The sequence below is a fragment of the Rattus norvegicus genome, chromosome 3 (genome assembly GCF_021556685.1).
Source record: "Rattus norvegicus strain SHRSP/BbbUtx chromosome 3, alternate assembly SHRSP_T2T, whole genome shotgun sequence".
Taxonomy (NCBI): domain Eukaryota; kingdom Metazoa; phylum Chordata; class Mammalia; order Rodentia; family Muridae; genus Rattus; species Rattus norvegicus.
The window spans coordinates 153,920,595-153,933,816 of record NC_141536.1 but is presented as its reverse complement, the minus strand read 5'-3'; the positions used below and the strand labels follow the sequence as shown (position 1 = coordinate 153,933,816).

The following is a 13,222-nucleotide window of genomic DNA, read 5'->3' as shown; positions in this document are numbered from 1 at the left end:
AGAGAAAGACATAAATCAAGGCACTTTTAAAATATGTTGGTAGAAACATCAGACAGGCAGGTTATACAAAATCAGATGTGATTCCAGCTCTTGGAAGGTGGAGGCAGGAAGATCAGGATTTCAAGGCTAACCTCAGCTACATGGTGAATTCGAGGCTAGCCTAGGCTTCAAGTCCCTGTCTCAAAAAGAGACTTTCCTTAACTGGACTTCCAGTGTGGGTGTACTTGTGCACACGTGTGCCTGTGTACACATATGAACATGCATGTGTACCTGTGTCTACATGTGTGTGCTAAGTATTGCGGGAGGGGGACTAATAAGCAATTAAGACTACTGGACAAGGCTTGGCTTTCTCTGTCTTGAGGGGAAATTGATAATTTTGTTGAAGTGACCTTGTGGTTAACTGGCATAACCCATGACCACTCTGTAGCCAGAGACCCTCAGTGGAGGGAGTGAGTGTCACCTGGCCTGGGGGCCAGCCTGGGTCCTAGGAAGCATCTGTGGCTGGCTCCAGATGTGTACTGCCAGCTGTGGGCTGAGCCAGCATCTTCCATCTGCTCTGAGGGCCGATTGCTCAGCGCCTGTCTCCATTGCAGGTGCGGACCGGCCTTCTGATGAACCTGATGGGTGTCCTGCTGCTCAGCCTGGCCATGAACACCTGGGCACAGGCCATCTTCCAGCTGGGCACCTTCCCAGACTGGGCCAACACCCACGCTGCCAATGTGACCGCACTGCCACCCGCCTTGACCAACAACACAGTTCAAACCCTCTGAACACTGATGGGGACTTCTTTTTCCGGCTGGGCGTTCCTCCCAGCGGGTTGTTGCTGTTGTTGCTGCTGGGATCCTACAAGCTGATCGAGTAATTCTTCCCTGTAATCTGCTAGGAGGCTGCCAGCCAGGTTCCCTGGGCCACAGGCTCACTGTCTGCAGCGCCTTCTCTTTCTTTCTCATGCATTTCAAAGCTAACTCCTGCACCTGATGCCTGAGGAACAGGCTTTTCTCACCGAGCTGGTCTGTGGCCACGGTGTGGGGAAAGTCCACTTGAGCCACAAGCTGAAATGGCGAGGCTGAAGTGGTGTTTGTTTTGCAACACCTAGGGTCGAGGGTATCGAGACAGGAGGAGCTATGTGACTGCAAAGCTCCAGATGTTACAGATGTTCACAGCTGGCTGGATTCTGCCTTTTCTGTTTAACCATCTCCCTTGCAGATGATACCTGGCAGCTAGAGGTCGGCTTCCATTGCCTGAGGCGGAGGGAGTACACAGGTCTTCCTGGAGTCTCTCTGCTGCTTCCCCAATCTCGCAAGCAGCACACCATGGGGTTTGAAAAACTCCAACTCACACATCTATCCAAGATGCCTGGGATTCTCTTTTTTTCATCTGATTCTCTTAGGACCAAGCTCTAGGTCAGCCTTGCTCATTATCCTTCTAGGGCCCTCCTGTCTGTGGCCCTGGGGAGGGGCTCTGTGGCTGCAGACCACCAGCTGTTTTTACTCTAACAACTGGGTTTGGCCTCCCCCCCCCCCCCCGCCCCACATGATCAGTAAGTTCTATTTGCAAAGGCCACAATCTTCAGGGGTGAGAGAAAAATCTGAAAGACGTGGAGACCTGTGAGAAAACCAGGGCAAAGTATCTCAGGCCAGAAGTGTGCTGTAACATTGTGACATTGTAACATCCTGCAGATGGAGACCCCACCCCCACCCCCAGTCCCCTTCCACCAGAGGCCGAAGCCTGAAAGCAGACAGTTGCTGTCCTTATTCCCAGTAAAAGCCTCTGATACTCTGCGAACAGCACACTGTGGGGACAGTGGGCAGCTCGGAACTCGGCTGACACCAGAGGTGGAACCATCACTTCCTCCAGAGGGTGGACATCCGAAGGATGGACACTTTCTGTTAAGGCACAAGTGAGTCAGAGTATTTTCCCAGAGCTGGGCTGGAGGGGGCCTGAGCTGGAAGTGACACTGTAAGACTGAGTCAGCACCCCCTGGGTCTGGATAGTGGGATCCCTCAGGGGACAAGGACGGGCATACACAGAGAAGACCATGGCCTTGTGACCACAGGATTCATGATTTCTGATACTGCTGATCCAATATGCGCTCAAATAAATAAAGACTGTTAGTCAATACTGGATATGATGACTCTTGGCTTTTCAAAATGAAACCATAGATTCCTGGTCAGGACTTCTGCAAATCTGACCTCCAACTTCCCTTCCTGTACTGTCTCCCCTGTGCACACTTCCTTAGCATCCTGTGGTGTTTATTTCCTGGTTTATCGCCTCCTCATCCTGTACAATAGAGACAGTAAAAGCCATTCTCTGGCTCCCTGATGTAACTCAGATGTCTGGACCAGGTTCTGGCACAACGCCAGTTGCTCAGTAAATACTTGACCCATGAACTGACTGCAGGTTTGGACGTGACCTCGGTTCTTTCTTTATGCCTCCCCTTGGTCAGCAGACACTTAGTCTATGATGTGCTGGTTCAAACGTAGCAGGGGGAACAGGTGGTGGCACATATGTGCAATAACAGTCCTCATTTAAATGGCCACATGACAAGCTGACTCAGGCTGTGGGCTTTGGGTGGGCTTCTCTGAGGAGGCGGCATTAGGTTGAACACAGTGACTGGACACTCATAGTGAAAATGAAAATATGGGGGTGGTGGGAAGTCCGGAGGAGGATAGACAGTGTGGCACAATGGTTCTGGGCTATCAACGGGATTTTGAACGTCCAGCTTCTGTCCCTTCTAGCTGGTGGCAGCTCTCCTCACCTTTCCCAGGACTGTCATCACTGGTCGCTTTACTAACTGCCTGTGTATTCTCATCAAGAGACCTGAGGCAAGAGGAGACACTGACGGAGGCCCTCACCACGGTGGCCACAGGGCACACACTAGGGCTCCTCTGGAGCCTGCCAGGAGGGCCAAAGGCCAGAAAGGACAAACAAGCCAATCCTAGCTTTGTTTATCATCTGAAGATGCCCAGTATCCAATCGAAGCCCTGCGGCCTTGGGACGGATTTGTTGACTCACACCGCTGTATCTGGGCAGGGCTCTGTGGAGGCCTCAGCGTCCCAACACCGCAGTACCGCCGAGAACATGAGTGAAGATCCAGCGGCATTGCTCAGGGCTGGCTGAACATGGCAGCGGAATGTTCCAGCGGAATGACCCAGAACTTGGCTGGGGGAATGTCCCCAGTGGCCACACTCTCTAGGGTCCCTCTTCAGGTGACTTCCCGGGTCCCAGCCTGGACCTTGGTAAGCCATTGTGCTCAGAGCAGGTGCCGAGATGGTCGGTTCTGGTTTATTTAGCCTCGGGTGGTGTGGCTGCTGTATCTCACTGATGGGAAAACGGGGAGAAGACATGTTTTGAGGGTGGGCTCACAGTTGTGGAGACTTGGTGAGACCCACACCTGATGGTATAGGGATTGGGAGAGTGGCAGGCTGGGAGTGCAGAAAAAAAGGACAGGGTGGATCGAAAGATGCCATCTGCTGCAGACCACGCCCAGCCGTTTCAATCCAGGCTTTCCCTGATTAGACCAGGCTCACCCCATAGTCTTAGGTCCATCTTGTTTACTCCAAACCCATTGACCTAAATGTTAGCCTAATAAACAAACAAACAAACAAACAAACCTCCTAGAAACATCCAGAACAATGTTGACCCATCACTGGTACCGTGGTTTGCCCAGGTTGGCACATACAGTCCTGCATGTCCCACCAACAGAAGCACAAAGCCTTCAGTGCGGCCTTTCCAGATCACTCCTGGGCATGGGATGGGGAAGGGGAGGTGCGTTTGGAAGGAGCAGACCCCACAGTCACGGCACTTGGTTCTCCCTGTCAGCGATGCCCCACAGCCCTACAGCCAAGAATTTCTTCTCCCTCTCTTAGCTTCCAGTTAGACAATTTTCACTAAACTCCAATGTCAGGAGTGCCACGTAGGAGATCTGGGGTTCTATCTCTCTTGAGAAACAAAACATCAGGCTGGGTGTGGGTTGGTTCACTGAAGCAGGACAATGAGGAGTTATGCATGACCGGATAGCCTGGGCTACAGATAGAAACAAACAGAAGAGCAGCAACAATTAGCAGCTGAGTAGCTCATACACAGCCCTCTCACCCCAGGCCCCACCCGTCAACCTCCCCAACCTGTGTTGGCTCTCTGCTTCCCACCGAGCCGCCTTCCCGGCCTGTGAAGGAATATGACCTCAAGCCTCACAGCCTGAGCTGAAAGGTCGGTCTCTGCTCCAGTGGTCACAGGGCAGCACTGCCCCATGGCCCTTCCTGAAGTGATGGTGGTGGTTGCCCACCTAACCCTTGGGCCATCGCGTGAGTGACTCCCCTCAGGCCTTCGCAGTGACACAAAAAACAATATAAATTATCCTGCTATGCCTTTTGTGTATTTTTACATGTTAAGCAGATCATATCTGGGATATATTTGATGGAACAAATATTTTATTAGAATAGATTTCAGGGCAGGCAAGATGGCCTAGAGGGTAAAGTTGTTTGCTGTCAAGATTGCTGAGCCTGAGTTCAATCCATAGGACCCGCATGGTGGGAAGAAAGAACTCATTCTTAAGGTTGTCCCCTGACTTACACATGTATACACACACACACACACATACACACACACATACATGCATACACATACATACATACACACACAAATGCACACATGCACACACATGCATACATACATGCACACACATACATATATACATACACACACAGACATTAACAAAATGTTTTTCAGTTTTAATATCATTACTAGAAACTTCTATGGCTTCTGCTGGCAACTCCCATTCTATTTCTGTTAGGTTCTTGGGTAAGGTGTGTGTGTGTGTGTGTGTGTGTGTGTGTGTGTGTGTGTGTGTGTCCATGTTCATGTGTTTATGATTGCACTAATCTGAGGGCCTTTAGAGGGTCACTGAACCCTGAGATGCCCTTCTGGAACCCCTCCCCGTTTCTGCCTCCTCAGGGTTGGGACCATGAATGCCACCCCCCCACCAAAGCTGGCTTTCCCCTCCATGGATTTAGGGGCTAGGACTCGGCTCCTTCTGCTTGCACAGTGAATGCTTTACAGTGCGAGCCATCTCCACAGCCTGCCTGTATTGTCAACCAAGGGAACTATGGCCACCTTCTCACCCTTTTGCTGAAGGGCACAAGGACATTAACTCACTGTGGGACTGTGAGCCAAGTGGCCCTGGGAAGACCTAAAGACTCCCTACTTCCCCTTTGTCTTGTGGCTCTGATTCCTTCAAGAGTAAATTCCCACCCCCAGCCCAGCTCCATTGATGACTCAGAAACACCTCCAAAGGCTGTGAGGCCAGATCAGCCTGGCTGGAGTAAAGGTGGCTGCCCACACGTGCTACGAGAACCCCAAAATGTCTTCTGCCCTCCCCCTCGCCAGGCCCTGTGCTCCAGCTTTCTTTCCTTCAGCCACGGGAGGAGAACCCAAATGGCCTGTTTCCTAACCAACCAGCTACAGAGCTGGGCAAAGGCTGGCCAGGGTTTGTGGGTTGCAGTCCCCAGCTGGAGTGGGAGTGGGGAGCTGGGAGGGGGGATAGGGAATGATATAAAAGACACCTGGCCTGAGGAGTCTGAGCATCCTGGAGCCCACTCAGGCAAGGCTAGCACTCAGGCGGAAGGGCTTATGACATGAGCGTTTATGGGCCGCCGGCTGAATAACCACGGAATAGGCGCTTTGGTCTCATACTGCAGAGGACAGAGGACTCGGACTTCAGAGAGGGACTGTATCTTGCCCAAAGTCAGACAGCACAGTGAAGTGAAAGTTCACAGTAGTCACTTAGATCTGTTGCCTTTAGGCCAGGGCTGCTACAAAGGCTCACTGACAGCAGCCCACTAGACAGCCGGGGACCTAAGCCTCCTACAGAGCGGTGGCCCTCTTAAGATTCTCTCTCTCTCTCTCTCTCTCTCTCTCTCTCTCTCTCTCTCTCTCTGTGTGTGTGTGTGTGTGTGTGTGTGTCCTCCTTTCCTCCCTCCTTCCTTTTCTCTTCCTGCCTTCCCTGTTTTCTGTTCCCTTCTTTCCTGGCTTCAAAACCTTGTTCATTTTCCCACCAAAGTCTGAGTGTCCCACTGGGTTACCCGGGCAGCATGCTGCCAACTCTCTCGGAAAAGCAGCTTCATCAGGGTGCCCCACAAGACCCAAGAGTTGGCTGCCTCTGGCTCTACGGTGTGCCAAGGCTTTGCTTGGGGTTGGGGTGGGGAGCTGTCATCTGTGAAGGCTCCCAGCTTCCGGAAAGGGTTCATATCCCTCTGAGGGTCTGGTCATAGGTGTCTCAATCAATTATGTACTATGTGAGGTCACTTCCCCATGGCCCAGCATGATACCCTTATAAGGAAGAATGCCTGGCCACTTGACTCTTGCCAACTGTGTCCTTTAGCAGAGGAGCCATCCCATGGCAGAGGAGTCCTAGGGTAGACGGTCATGGGGACTGGTGCTAGGGAGAAGTTTCTGCATGCCAGATGGGAATGGGCTTCAAGGATGGCCTGGAATTACAAGGCAATCACTACAGGGACATGTGCAGTTATTGAGCACCTACTGTTTTCAATGTAGGCTGCATTTATTATTCTCTTTCCATGGATGTACCTCATGGCTAAGAACGACACAGTGTGGCCTTAGCAGGGGTCCCCATGGGTCCCTGTAGTCTCCTGTGAGTTCTCATCCCCAGAATCAGGGATTACGTGGGGGAATAGGGGAAGCAAAGTGAAGTTCTTAGTCTAGTGTCACTGTTGATGAGCTGTATGGTTTCTGTGAACCTCAGTTTCTTCTGTGAAACGGGCTAATTCTACTTCCCTGCCTTCTTGGGAAGTGTGTCTCCCTCCTCCCACCCCTGGCTGCTCCTGACTGCCTTTCAGAAGAGGGTGAGGCAGCTGGCCCAGCCCCCAGGAGGTGGGCCCCTGTCAGGGCAGGATGAGGTGGCCAGGACGGTGTGATTGAAGGGAAGAAAGAAGAAGCCAGGACTCTCCCGATTCCCACACTTCCTCTTCACCTGATGTGGCTGCCCCAGAAGTGCCTGAACACAGCTCTCAACGACCATGAGGAACAGCAGGGAAGCTGTGCAACACCTCTTCGGCTTGGGGTAAGTCTGGGGATTGGGACACATGCCAGAGAAGTCAGCAGCCCATTGAGACAGGTGTGAGATCAAGTTTCAAGCCTTCCAAAGAATCCTCACCTTTCTGGAATCTGCTTTTCTCCTGGTAGGGTGGGATAATAGGAGTGGCTATAAGGTTGTGCGGGAGCTGTGAGGTGTGAGCAGAGGGTGCGGTTCAGAGTGAGAGCACCCCCTGCCGCAGCTGGGTCCCTGACATGGCTTCCAGTTCTTAAAAGCATTTACGCTACTTTCTATTGCTTCAGCAGTTCTCTGCCCCTAAACTAACCATACTGTGTGTAGAGTAGTGTGTAATCCCACCCCTGAATGTTCTCGGGCAGCGGGGTGGGCCGGGAAAGCGGTACAGGTGTTGAAGACTCGTGAGTGTGCAGTAGTGACGATCAACAGTAGGGGGCACACTCTGCTGTGCTGACCCACAGGCAATGGATGCTCAGCTCCACCCAGTCGTCTGCAGTGAGGACGGCAGTGATAAAATGTCCATGTTTCATATTTGACCCCTGAAGCCAACCATTTTGTAGTCGTCCGTCTGCTGTAACTGGTGTAACTAGTGTAACTGGTGTGAGCACCTAGGAAGCCAGAGTCTGCTTCCCTTCCTGCTGTGTCTCCAATGCTGAGCTCACGGCAATTGCTGAGTATTAGTTGAGGGCTGGAGAGCTGCCTCAGTGGGTAAAATGCCTACTGTACAAGGACCTGATTGGATCCCCAGAACTCACGTGAAGAAAGCAAGGCGTGAGAGGATGCATTTGCTCTCCTAGCATCGAAGAGGTGAAGCTCCCTGGGGCTTCCCGGCCAGCCAGTCTAGCCAAATTGGTGAGCACCAGGCCCATGAGAGACCTTGCCTCAGAAAAATACGGTGGAGCAACGGTGGGACATCTCAGTCAGTGTAAGAGAACCTGATAGCAAGGTCAGCAACCCCAGTTCAATCCTTAAGACCCACGTGATGGACGGAGAGACTTCTATACATACACATGCACACACACACACACACACACACACACACACACACACACACACACACACAGTGGCATGCAAACACGAACACACAAAATGAAATGTAATAAAAAAAATTGAGGTGGAAAATGAAAGATGTTGACATGTAGGCCATGAGTGTAAAACATACAATCAATCCATACATGCATACATACATACATACACTAAGAAATGATAGTTTGATGACTACATTGAGGCTGGTTGAAGAGCAAAGGCCCCCTAGAGGCCGACTGGGCCATCTCCTTGCCTGTAAATAATGGAGAGAACACTGGGTTCTGTAAGGAAGAACGTGAACGGGACCAGCACTGAGGTACACAGACTCGTGTGTGTGTGTGTGTGTGTGTGTGTGTGTGTGTGTGTGTGTGTGTATGCACGTGCATGTGTGTGCGTGTGTGCGTGTTTGTGTGTGTGTGTGTGTGGTGTAACTGTGCCTCCTCACTCTCTTGCTACATTCTTTATTTCAGCCCTGCTTACTCTCTCCACAGCATACCTGCTGCTCCCAGAGCCCGTAACCACCTCCTATTCCACAGACATTGGGCTGTGGACTGACAACCCGGTAAAGACTTCCTGGGGAAGGCTCTGATTGGCTCAGCTTGCGGCACCCCGGATGGATGGAGTACCTCTGATTGGTCCATCTGGAAAGTGTGCGGGTTCCAATGGCTCTAAGAGGAGTCTAATAGCAGCCTGACTGGTGGGATAGGATAAGTATACCCTCCTAACACTTGGCTCCCTTATTTCCTTGTATACAGGTGGAAGTTCTGGCGCTTGGGGATCTGCAGGGCAGTTGTCCCTCTGCAGGCTGCCTGGAATGCCTTCTCTCAGCCTGTCCCAGCCAGCCGGAATGAGCTACTGACCCAGCTTCTCCTGTGTGTTTCCTTGGCCAGTCTTATCGCAGGCCTGGTTCATCACTGGCTGGTCTCTTTGCAGCTTTATCCTCTGGGACCCCCTACCTTGGTGACCGCTCTCTGTGGTCTCTTCGTCTTCCTGAGCCTGGGCCTGGTGCCCCCCATCCGCTGCCTGTTTGCACTCAGTGTGCCTACCCTGGGCTCTGAGCAGGGCCGCCGCTTGCTCCTGTCCTACAGTGCAGCCAACCTGGCTGCTGCTGTGATGCCAAACGTCTTAGCTAATGTGCGCGCAGTTGGGCGAGTGCTGGGCTGTGTTACTGAGGGCTCTTTGGAGAGTCTGCTCAATACCACTTACCAGCTGCGCCAGGCAGCCAGGGAACTGGTCCCAGCCGGCCAAGCAGTCAGCCGGAGCCTGACATTTGAGGTGGAGGGCAATGGCTCAGCCTTCCGACTTCACACGCACACGGTCACTCAGCAGATCCTGGAAGACTTCTCTGGCCTGGAGTTCCTGGCTCGGGCAGCATTGGGGACTCAACGGGTGGTCACCGGATTGTTCCTGCTGGGTCTCCTGGGCGAGTCGGCCTGGTACCTTCATCGCTACCTCACCGACCTACGCTTTGACAATATCTATGCTACTCGACAGCTGGTTCGGCAGTTGACCCAGGCTGGTGCCACACATCTGCTGGCCGCTCCACCTCCGTGGCTACTCCAAACAGCCCAATCTAAGCTGTCCCAAGAGGAGTTGCTGAGCTGTCTTCTAAGGCTGGGGCTACTGGCACTGCTCCTCATAGCCACAGCTGTGACGGTGGCCTCAGACTATGGGGCCTTCCTCTTGGCACGAGCAGCTGTAACCTGGGCTCAGAATTTACCCAGTGTCCCAATCACACTCACAGTCAAATACGATGTAAGTGTACCGAGGGGAATACTCTTGGAAGAATCAGGTGGGAGGGGTCTGTCCAGTCCTGGGCTTCCTTCTGTCTGTATTTGCTTGCCTCAGAGTCATCATCCGTGGATATGCGGGGTCTGACAGACAGATGACGTGGAGACCTGAGGTACAAGAAAGCAGAGAAGCGGGGCTGGGGATTTAGCTCAGTGGTAGAGCGCTTACCTAGGAAGCGCAAGGCCCTGGGTTCGGTCCCCAGCTCCGAAAAAAAGAACCAAAAAAAAAAAAAAAAGAAAGCAGAGAAGTGGGATACAGGAAGGGACCAGGGCTAGGTACATCCCCACACCCCACACCCAGTGATTGCTCCCTCCAGCTGGACCCTATCTCCTAGCTTTTACCTCCTTCCAAGAAGGCCTTTGTGATATAGATCCATCAATAGATCACTGATTAGTACAGGGTCCCCATCCCCTAATGAAAACACCCTCACAGACACACCCAGAGGAGCGAATTGCTAATGTCCCGGGCATTTCTCAATCCCATCAAGTTGGCAAGACCACCAATACCATAAACGTTGTTGATGGGGTTTTTGTTTTTTGTTTTTTGTTTTGTTTGTTTTTGTTTTTGGGGGGTTGTTGTTGTTTGTTTGTTGCTATTTTTTTTCTTTTCTTTTTTTTTCCCCGACGGGGTTTCACTATGTAGTTCTGAGTGACCTGGAGTTTGATAATGCAGAACAGGCTGCCCTCCAAATCCACAGAGATCTGCCTGCCTCTGCCTCCTGAATGCTGAGATTAAAGGCGTAGACCAGCCCCCCACACACACACACCCCATTGTTGGGTGGAAGCAGAACTTCCTGCTTGCTAATCAGCCACTCTTCCCTTTGAGCCCTTAATACACCTCTGGCTTTAATTAGTTTCCTCTAAAAATACTTTGCTCGGAGGTAGTAAGAATAACAGAGGTAAGGTTTGTGTGGTGCTGCTTGGATGACTACCGGGTCACAGTTGCCCCTCCCTCTACCCATTCTGTAGGTGGCAGCGATAGGGCATGGCCTGTTGGCTCCTCTGACTTAACCCTTTCCTCTGTTCTGAAGGCCTCATATAAGGTCTTGGACTTCATCCTCTTCGTCCTCAACCAGCCTCCGGTGGAGAGCGTGTTTGCCTCCGTGCAGCGCTCCTTCCAGTGGGAGTTGCGCTTCACATCCCACAACTGCCATCTGCCGCAGGCTCAACCGCCCCGTGTCACCGCTGCTCTGGCCGCGGGCGCCCTGCAGCTGCTGGCTGGTGCCACCTTGGTACTGCAGACCTATGCCTGGCGCCTGCGGCACGCCATCGCCGCCTCCTTCTTCCCAGCCCAGGAGGCCAGGAGGCTTAGCCACTTGCAGGCTCGGCTCCGGAGGAGACACGACCAGAGTGATCACCCGGACAGACACGCCAACACTGTGGGCACTCGGCGACCCAGGAAGCCCGGTCAGGGGACAAGCGCTCTGGAGTCACAGGGATCTCAGGCACATGACCCCCTTTCGGCCTCCGTATGACCTTGAGTAGGTCATTGCACGCCTCGGAGCTTCAGTTCCGTATCTACATAATGATTGGGCATGGCATCAGTGATCCGCTTTTCCCTTGGGATGTGCGCGAAATCTTGGCGAGTGGAAGACCTGCAAGATTAGGGAAGGCATGCACAGTAAAGAGGACTGGAAGTCTGGGAGGACCAGACAGTTCAGTTCCTTCCCACTAGATGGAGTTAGCCCTGGTAAGCATCAGCGAGGAGATCCTGCGGAGCCTTTGAGAATTTACGTGAATCTGAAAGTTTGATCTTATAAATGAGCATAGTTATTAAATAGAAGTTATTTATTGAACGGTTTTGCTCTTTCCTGCTCCTGTGGGGGCCTTTCCATCTAGACGTCTCACGTTTGGTAAATAAAAATACAAGATGCCCTGAATGTTGAATTTCAGAGAAGGGACATATTTGTTTAGTGATCCTCCGCTATGAATCCGGTCTCTGGTTAGCCGGATGTGGCCTTGAGTTCCCTGTAGGGGAATTGTTCTTCACTTTTGCCTCAGGAGTCAGCTGCTGTGGTGAAAGCCTGCTAGCTCAGAGAGGCAGAGAAAGCAGCCAGCTGACCCTGCTACTCCACACCGTCTGAGAAGGAAAAAGCTCTTTCCCCTCTGTCTTAAAAGCCTTTCAACTCAGACCTATGTTCACTCCCTGTCAGCTGGTTCCTTACTCTGCCTCTTGACCTAGAGCGACTTTGTTTAGCTCTTGCGTTAAGGTATGTGCCAGGGTTGAACAACACTCACCACAATTACTTGTTTACAGTAAACAGAAATCTCTAGGATCAAAGGCTGAGCCGCTATTAGAAACAGAATTTTACAGTTCACACTCTCCTGGCTCACAGTGTGAGCAAATGTCCTGCAACATAGAATAATAATATTTATAATAAGACAACACACTTCACATCTTGATTGACTTTTGGGATCGGTGCATCGGGCCCATTCGGTAAAACAGAATCAAGTGTTCTAAAGACTGAAGGAAGGATTTGGCTCCGTGGGGAGGGAGGGGCAAGGAAGGCAGAGCAGGAAGCATAAGGAGCACTAGCCCCAAAGCCTGTGTAGCTATTGTGAAACTTGAGGCGCACACTTATTTTCAGAACATCTGTACTATGACTGTGGCTACAATGTATTCTTTGACAGCTGTGGTAGAGAATGCTCAACCTCCTCCCATAGACTCATATGCTTGAATACTCTGTCCCGGTTGGTAGACTGTTTGGGAAGGATTAGGAGGTGTGGCCTTATTGGAGGAGCTGTGCTGCTAGGAGTGGCCTTTGAGGTATCAAAGCTTCACATCATTTCCAGTTAGTTTTCTGCCTTGTGATTGTGTCTCGAGATGTAAGCTCTCCGCTACTGTTCCAGCACCATGCCTGCCTGCTGCCAAGCTCTTCCCCATGATGGTCATGGACCCTAACCCTTTGGAACTTTAAGTTCCAAATGTCCTTTCTTCTCCAAATTGCCTTGTCTGTGCTGTTTTATCGCAGCAATAAAAAAGTAACTAAGATGATATCACTTCTTTTCTTTCTTTGCTCTTTGTTGATTTTATCTTGTAGTATTTGCTTTGGGACAGGGCCTCATGTAGCCTAGGCTACTCTCAAACTCACTATGCAGGCAAGGATAACCTTGGACTTCTTGATTCTCCTGACTCTACTACTCAAATGCTAGGATTACAGCCAGCTCAGAACGCACAGCAGAAAAGCAGGAGAGCCACACAGAATGCACAGCAGCAAAGGGAGAGCCAGCCTCAGTCAAGGGGAAGACCAGCACCAGAGGCTGACCTCTGACCTTCAAATGTATGCTGTGCCCTGCACATTCCCAGAGACACACATAGGATCATGTGCCTGCACACACA

General features: G+C 51.6%; 2 protein-coding genes across 3 annotated transcripts in view; both read left to right on the top strand.

Annotated features, from left to right (window-relative positions):
* The window catches only part of Slc13a3 (solute carrier family 13 member 3), a 63,550-nt gene extending 61,431 nt beyond the window's left edge, over positions 1-2,119 (top strand). Inside the window, 1 exon segment of the mRNA NM_022866.2 lies at positions 594-2,119. Coding sequence (NP_074057.2) covers positions 594-770 — 177 coding nt within the window. The 3' untranslated portion in view covers positions 771-2,119.
* A 912-nt stretch (positions 2,120-3,031) lies between these two features.
* Ocstamp (osteoclast stimulatory transmembrane protein) lies at positions 3,032-12,882 on the top strand. Of its 2 annotated transcripts, XM_087652397.1 has the most exons (4): positions 3,032-3,239; positions 6,809-7,078; positions 8,848-9,847; positions 10,914-12,882. In XM_087652397.1, exons 2-4 carry the CDS (start codon positions 7,035-7,037, stop codon positions 11,355-11,357), a joined length of 1,488 nt encoding a protein of 495 aa, XP_087508523.1. In that variant the 5' UTR covers positions 3,032-3,239; positions 6,809-7,034; the 3' UTR covers positions 11,358-12,882. The 2 variants fall into 2 exon arrangements, with proteins under 2 accessions (XP_087508523.1, NP_001434206.1); NM_001447277.1 differs by lacking the exon at positions 3,032-3,239 and having other exon boundaries at positions 7,004-7,078.
* Positions 12,883-13,222: the final 340 nt, after the last annotated feature.

Coding starts and splice junctions, on each gene's coding strand:
- Ocstamp (XM_087652397.1), top strand. CDS start 7,035: ATGAGGAACAGCAGGGAAGCTGTGCAACACCTCTTCGGCTTGGG. Junction 7,079..8,847: donor CAACACCTCTTCGGCTTGGG/GTAAGTCTGGGG, acceptor CCTTGTATACAG/GTGGAAGTTCTGGCGCTTGG. Junction 9,848..10,913: donor CACTCACAGTCAAATACGAT/GTAAGTGTACCG, acceptor TCTGTTCTGAAG/GCCTCATATAAGGTCTTGGA.